The sequence below is a fragment of the Cyprinus carpio genome, chromosome B19 (genome assembly GCF_018340385.1).
Source record: "Cyprinus carpio isolate SPL01 chromosome B19, ASM1834038v1, whole genome shotgun sequence".
In the NCBI taxonomy this organism is placed as follows: Eukaryota; Metazoa; Chordata; class Actinopteri; order Cypriniformes; family Cyprinidae; genus Cyprinus; species Cyprinus carpio.
The window spans coordinates 16,452,513-16,460,559 of record NC_056615.1 but is presented as its reverse complement, the minus strand read 5'-3'; the positions used below and the strand labels follow the sequence as shown (position 1 = coordinate 16,460,559).

The 8,047-nt window shown below is 37.0% G+C and overlaps 1 protein-coding gene across 6 annotated transcripts in view; it reads left to right on the top strand.

Annotated features, from left to right (window-relative positions):
* The first annotated feature begins 2,054 nt into the window (after window positions 1-2,054).
* Window positions 2,055-8,047, top strand: part of trps1 (trichorhinophalangeal syndrome I) — a 113,326-nt gene continuing 107,333 nt past the window's right edge. Inside the window, exons 1-2 of one of the 6 annotated variants that reach the window (XM_042745387.1) lie at window positions 2,055-2,396; window positions 7,254-7,555. In XM_042745387.1, coding sequence (XP_042601321.1) covers window positions 7,543-7,555 — 13 coding nt within the window. In that variant the 5' untranslated portion in view covers window positions 2,055-2,396; window positions 7,254-7,542. The other 5 variants (XM_042745392.1, XM_042745391.1, XM_042745388.1 and 2 more) reach the window with 5 other exon arrangements.

The window sequence follows — 8,047 nt, the reverse complement described above, 5'->3', positions numbered from 1 at the left end:
TACTGTAAATGTTGGCAATTAAATCCAGTTTATTTTTGTTGACAGCTTATTTATGCTATTTTTATAAGAAAAACTCAGAGAAAGGAAAAGAAAACATAAAAAAGGAAAAAACATGAACATAATACATTTTTAACAACATTTTCCTTTCGTTTAAATGTGGAAAATATATAGGTTATGTGGTAACATTTTTGTATCTAAACAAATATTTTCTTAAATTGATCAATTATGCAGAATTTCTCTTTATAGCTGAGAAAGCTTTCCCAAATGTTCATGTATTTCTAAGCTACTGAAAGTTTATTATTGTACACATTTACCTTTAAGCTATATGTATTAATCTTCAGCTGTAGATTTATATGTTTGATTCACATTTTAAACAGCTATCACAATATTAGTGATAAATGTATTATTATTACTATTTTATTTTATAGATAGAAAAATAAAATGCATTACAGACAGTAGTGCTCTAGGCAGTCATTTGGAGACACTACTGCCAAGTTTATTTTGTATTTTCTAGTGGCTGGTTCATTTTGAAGTTGTTATTGTGGACAGGACTAGTAATTATGGACCTTTGGACTTATGGTTTATGGTTTGTCATGGATGAGAACAGAACATTTAAAACTTCATGGTTGGATGCTGCAAGTACAAGTAAAGCACCTGGACCCCAAAACCATGTTAACATTGTAAATATGATGCACTCTGTATTGTTATAAGACTATACATACACCTATATAGTGCATACATAAAATACATTCATTTGCTTACAAAAATAAAAACATTACATTACTAGTTTTTTTTTTATAATGACACAGTATGACACATTCTACAAGGGCAGACTTTACATCAATATTTTTAGGTAAAAATTTATATGAATGGATAATGAAAAGTTTATGTCAGGTGTTTAATATCATATTAAATTATCCAGTGGTGTACAAATTTTCCATTTAGTCGATAAGTTCATAAATCCTGCATATATGATAATTATACACAAATAATCATGAAATGCTGTTTACAGTAATTTTAGATGAAGTAGGCTACACCACGGGACATGTCAACTTCCCAAAAGTGTTTCATGTCAGCTACACTCATACTAGTTGTCAAAAACATCTACTACTGTGTTCTGCTAATTATTCCACACAAAAAATTACCACCTGTCAGTAAATGTTCACAGAATGACAGAGTGTTTCATTTCACTTATTTGGTTTCAGTTCTACATTGCTGAGCACTGAGAACGTTTTGAATAAACAAATATGTCCCTAAAATCAAATACTGAAATTTATTTATATATTTATTGATATGTTCTTACCCAACAATATCTGTAAAAACATACTGTTTTTTGTGTATTATATGTATATATATCATACCCCTATACCCTATTTACCCCCTATATTGTCATACCCCTATTTCAAAACCCTGAGAAGGATTGACAGCACTAAGAAAACAAACAAACAAACAAAAGATACTAATAATAGCCCATTTGAGACACCCACAGCATGTCAACTCACAATTTGGTTGTGACTCCTTATTTAAGCTCTACTGTTATAGAATGTGGTTGTTACTTGATATTCATAACCAAAACTGTGCCCTGAAGAGCAAAATTTTATTCTACCTTTAAATATTAATAAGCTTATTTATTTTAATATCTTAACTATGCATGCATAGATAGATTTTAAGCTAACATTTTGAACCGCTTTTTTAAAGTAGTGTTTCAATTTCGGATGATTATCACAAAACTGTGGTGGTCGCAAGAAGACATTTGCGTTACATGAGAAGAACCTCAGTTTGTCCAGTTTTGAAAATTACTACTAGAAATAATTATAAGGTTCCACTTAAAAAATGATTCATTTTTCAATGATTTCCATTTCATTTGGCATTGTTGTTGTTGTGTTTTTTTATCTGCTCGGAACAGAAGTGCGAACCACCGGTCGAGAACCGATTCTAATTTAGATGACTTATCTGACTAGGTTTCTTCAGCAATCTATGGCGAAGTTGCAGAGTGGTGCTGGGGCTGTTTTAGCGGTCACTGTCCCTTTAAGAGAGCGCGCTCTAGGGTGGCGCTTTCCTCCGCAAGGGCTTCTTGATATTAATAGTGTTGGTGTCTTGAAACTGACGTAATGCTTGGAGTCTGAGGTCCTGACAAGCGATAACATTTCTGATAAAGAACTGAGATCACTGCAAAAACCAGCCTCCTTTTTTCCATCCCAGACTCAGGCGTTTTTACTAGTAAACACAGTCTCCCAAGATTTCACGTGTACAGGAGCAATTCGCTATCTTACATCCCCATAAAAAAGAAATCATTCCCCGAGATCAACAAACAAACAACACAAAGACGCTTCATGGCTCACGCCAAAGCTCCACCATCTTTCAGACTGCAAAGACTATTACAATTTAATCAACAGGTAAGGAGAAAGCGAATCAATGAGCATTGCGATCACGGCAGAAGAACGATGTGAATTTTAGCTGTAGTTTTTAGGGGGAGAATGTTATGTAATGTTGAGTAGGGCGAAGGGATTTGGTGATGAATCAGTTGAGTGCTACTTTGCAATGAAAATAAGAGCACGGCTCTTCGGATTTCGGCGTGCCATTTGGGTTTTGAGGCTAAATTGCAAATTGAAATTGCCGACTTGTTAGCTCCCAGTAGTTGAGAGAAAACACACGAAGAGGTTTTTGGATTACTTTTTCCTTCCCATTTCAGCTATTTCGTTCTATGGTGCAATGCGTTTTGCGCAAGATAATATCCAGAATGTAGTAATATCGTTTTTTTCTATTGTACATTTAAGCCGCGAGGCGTCTTTTATTCGCATTGTTTATGTGTAAACCGGTTGCACTGCGCGCTAAAGTGGCTAAACGGTGCATAGCTCAAGTTGTAGAAAGTTTCATTAGTGTGTAGGCTACTGTTTTTGCGTAAATGATGCTTCAAGCTGAATGGCGCTTTCCACACAAACTTCGAAAACTTTCCGTAACTGATGTACGATAAGAAAACGCGTAGGCATGGCAACGCGCTGAACGTTACACTTCATTTTCCACATACAAAGAGGCACAGGTTGTTTACATGACAGTCTACGGCTTTCAACGGGGCTTTTATCGCTATTTTGCGGTTTTATTCGAAGGCAGGTAGCGAAGAGACGTTTTTCTGTTTCATTGCGTTCTTCGAGGCGATGGAGACGTTCGTCAAGTTTCTGAGGAAAAGTTTATGAATAGCGGTAACAAGCTCCTGACTATACGAATACTATTTTCTCATTTGGTGTTTTTGTGAATATATATAAGTTATGGGAAAACTTTGTATTTGTTTTAGCAACTGTGTGGACAGCTTTCGCACTTCGGTGTGTTTGGGGGGGCTGTAGTTCACAAAGTTTCTTGTGGCGTGACCAAAGTGGCGTGATGGAGCTTAGCACTTTTCAAAAAACTTTTCGACAAAAAGTTCAAGGAATTTAAATAACTCTGTGTTAATCTTCTAAAATGTAGGCATGTGTATAGAAATTATGAATTTTTTCTTGGCGTGTACAATAGTCGTTTTCTCTTTATCTTTTCTTGTTGGTGTTATTCATCGATATAAACTTTTGTACAGAGGACAGGAACACACTTCCAGTGTTCTGTTTATTTCTAACAAGTTTTAACAAGTAATTTGTATACGTGTGTTCATATCCTGCACATTTTGTAACATTGTTTGGATTTTGAGTTGTTGCAAGGTTCCTCAGTTCTGTAACTTAGCTCTGGTAATGTTTCCAGTTTGATTTGGTTTTACAATCACTTTCACATTAGAATATAATTAGTACGTTCAAGTGGGTGGAAACACGTATTTATCTTCAAACTGATAAAATCACCCACACTTCACTTAAATGTGCTGTGCTGAAGCGTAACCTGTATCTGATTGTTATGATACAAAATCCCATGTTGGTTCCAGTAGATGAGTTGCGCTATTTCCTGTAAACTGTGAAAGTTGCCACACTCGGGCAGTCTGGAAATGATATGCTCTCTTTTTCTTTCTGAAATAGTTTGTCGGTAAAAGTTTCTTAATGACAAAGCGTGTGCAGGTAAATGCGGCTCATCATTTAGAGAAACAGAGAAACTCACAACTGTAAACATAGTTTCAGATACAGTCAACAGGGAACCTCAGCTCTGTCATCATCAGGCTTTTGCAGTTACAATTGCTTTATCTTAACTCTTTTTGCAGTTACATGACTATTTTTTTAATCTGTGAAGATTTAAAGAACTTTTCCCCACTTTATTGTCATGCATGAAATAGCTCATTGTCATTTTACATGCAGAACAACCTAGAGATCAGAAGAAAAATCTCCATCTGCTTGGAATATTATTTAATTCCTTGGGCATCGTAAACACTCACACAAATATGTGAATTCGTTCTCGCTGTCCGTTCAGTGGTTTACTAGATTCAGTTCTCAGTCTGCACAGAAGAATAAGATCCACATGAGTTGTCTGATAAGACGCGTTTGAAGTGATTGAAAAGCTTGAGGTGTATTTGAAATGTAAATGACTCCACATCTGTGAGCTCTTTGGAGAGAGGCAATAGATCAGCGCTGTATAGTCAGGAACTTTACGGCTGACAAATGAATTTGGGCCTTGGTGGAGGGAGAAAGCAGCAGTGGGGGTCTTCCATTTGTTCTTCGTGGCTTCTGAGTTTGCACAACTTCTTTTTGGGCTAACTTCTTGCTGCACTTTGATTTGCCACTTGTGTCCCTGCGGCAGATTCATGTGGCGTTGGTGCCGTTGAATAAGAAGCCTGTAGAGAAAATAAATTGTAGGGGATTTTTTTTTTAATGACAGTGAAAAAGAATGGATCGCGCTACCATATTAAATCCAGGTGTTTGCTTGCAAAGAACATATTGTAACTAGTTGATGACTTTAAAATGTTGTATTTTTTTTTTTTTTTTACTTGTCTCATTTGTTAGAAAATCTACTCAGACCAGATGATTATTTTTTGTAAATATTTGTATTCATTGTTGCTCAGAAGTTAACACAAACAATCTTTTAAAAACTTAATCTTAAAGATGTTTATGTTGCAAAGGACATAGTACTTAAATACAACCAAAAACTTTTTTTTTTTTTTTTTTGATAGACTGAATAAGTTTTTTTAGGTTGTTGAGTCTTCTTAAAATTCTCTTTCTCTTCTTTTTTTTTTTTTTTTAAAAATTTGGTTTTACGGAACGGCATAGTATTTTTTCTACTCCCTATACGAGCGACAGGCAAGTCTGCAAAGTACCATCACTGCTTGTGTTTTGAAATGACGCATCAATGACTTTATAGAAATTCTTTTTTGTTTTGTTTTTCGTGGTTTTAAATCTCCAAACATGGGGGACATGAAAATTGAGAAATTCTTTTTTTTTATCCGCCTGATGAAATGCCAAGATTTACACAGAGACAGCTCCTAATAATTGGTAGCCTTAAAAGCTTTTATAACATATGTTTGATTTAGCCCGTGTATGAATAGCTAGTCTTTTTTCCTCTGGATTTTCAAGAATAAAAGAGCTGCAGTTCACAGAGGTCGTCCCTTGTCTCGTCATATGCTTTTCATCCTGTTTTAGCAGTGTTTTGAAGTCACTAAATGGCACTGGATGTGTGTTATGATGAGTTATAGCAGATATATTGTAAAGACTTGCCATCCTCATGGGTCTTCTCACTAAACTTTCATGCAGTATGAATGGATTTGAAGACAAATAACTAGAAACGTGCATTTTTATTTGAGTGAAGTCACTTGGGGTTGTATGTGAGTGTAACATTGAGAAAGTTTTTATCACCCAGATTAAGTGCTTTAAATGTAAGTGTTTCTTTTGTTTTGAAGAACTCTTATTCTCTTCCCTTTTTTTTTTTCTCACACCCTGTGTGGGAAAGAAACACAAGGACCTTTGACCTGAGGTGTCATAGCAACCTCCTTTATCCTGTTATATAGTTTAGGTTTAGCTTCTCCATGTTTTTATTAATATTATATTTTGATGGCTAATTAAAACCTGTCACAAATGCAGCTCAATTGTGTTTAACAACTCCTCCAGATAAGAGACGGTTTGGGTCTCTGACTCTGTCAGAACTGTTTGACATCACTTGTTAGGCTAATTATGTGGCGTGTAATATTTTAGTGGTTAGCGTACATCTGGTAAAGTTTGCTGACAGAAAACTCTCGTATTCCCAGTAGAGTGGTAGGTTGCACTGCAAACGAAGAAATAGAAATCGAAGTTCCCCTAAATCTTCAATCTTACTCATTGACAAAAACTTACTTTTTTACTGAGAATATAAAAACAACTGACATTTGTATTGAATATGCAAGTTAAAGTGATGTGTGACGATAAACCTTTTATTGGTCAGATGTGTTGACATTTTGGCTACATGTGGTTTTTCAAAGCTAGTGGTTCCCGTTCGGTTAGCTTTTCATATGAACTGACTTTCCTGAACTTTTATACTAAAATTAGAGCATCAGTAAGTACTTGTTTGATAAAAAACGCTCGTCTTGTTAGCCTAGCTTTATCCCGCCACAAGCCTCTGTGCTCGGCTTCATATCAGAAACTTTCTGAAAGTTTTCAGTTTAGATCTTCCAGCAGTGCCCACTTCCTCTCCTCCCCATTCCGACGAGCTGAGTTTAGTGTGTCCGCCGGCCCCTCTGGAACGTTGATGAGTCAGTTTAGCCTTCTTTTTCTTTCTCTCTTTTCCTTTCTATCGCGGTGTGTGTTCTTTTACCTCGCAAACAGGTTTTCGCTTAGCTTTTTTCCTCTTTTTTTTCCTCTCCATCTCACGGTGGCTGCACGTTCTCCATCTGTGTGGTCTGTAGGCTGGTGCGGTTGACTATTGCTAACCTGACACAGGTTGGACAGAATGAGTCGAAAGAAAAGGTTTGTGGGGGGGGAGGCCTTACGGTGGTGGAGGTGGGGGGAGTTTTCCTTGAGAATGTTTGTTTTCCTGTTTCCAATTTGGTCGGCCAGAGGGCCCGTACTGTCAGAGCTCCCATTCATGAAACCTGCTGTCAGACTGCCTGAGTACATGACACAGGATTTCTCTCTGCTCTCTTTGCGTGCATTGCGGTGTCCATGTTGAGCTTTTTCCAAGATTCCAAGTCTTTTGGTAGATCATGCTTTCTTTTTATGTTTTTTATTTTATTTTTTATTTCTTGAAATTAGTTTTTGCCATTTTATTCCGCGAGTGTTAATGTGTGGTGATTTTGACTTTCTCTCTTAATAATGACTCAGAAAGTAGTGTTTACTCCGAGCACTTCCTTATTGCTAAGCATGTGCATTTTTGTTTCGTTACAGTGATCGAGAAGAACGGCGTGGTGTGGTCACCCCTCGCGCTCAGGATCATCTGCACCTGTGAGGTCTTCTGAGAAAAGGAAGTACGGGACGGCGCATTTCACAAGCAACGCATGTAGAGCGAGTAAACTTTGTGAACACTGTGGGGAAAAAAATGGAATGATTCCCAGGCCAGAATGGATGTGGAATAAAGGATACCTCAGAGAGCTCCTCAGGGAAGGGTCTTTGGATACTCTGCCAGCTTTGATATCTGCCTCCCTGTTGGATTTGAGTGTGATAATGCTATAACCCAATGCTTAACAGAGGTATGTATGCGTGTGATTGTGTGTTACAACAACGCTGGGATTTCTGGCATTGTGGTTTTCGATGCAATTCATGTAAAAACTAATACGTAGGATTAACAGAGAAGGACGTGATTCTTGTCGTCAGGTTTTTGATGGTATTGCGTTAGGGTGATGTTGCTTTAAAACTTTATTTATGGTAACTTTTAACCCAGTCTTCCTGTAGTTCAGGGCAGTAATCTACACCTCTAGGTAGCTCAAGCTTTTAAAGTGCTTTGATCTTCTGTAAGGCCATCATCCCCTGCTTTGCCGTTTATTACGTGGAACAGTAGAATTTACTTACTTTCTTTTCCCTGACTTTTTTTTTTTTTTTTGACTATCTGTGGGCTTTCTCTGGGGTAATAAGATAGGCCACACAAGCAGTATTTTTTTAGTCTGTGGGGGGCTTTCTTTGAGCTGTACATTTGTGGACCAGGTGATACTGTGGTCTGGTATTCTTCTCTGCCACTGTGTTTG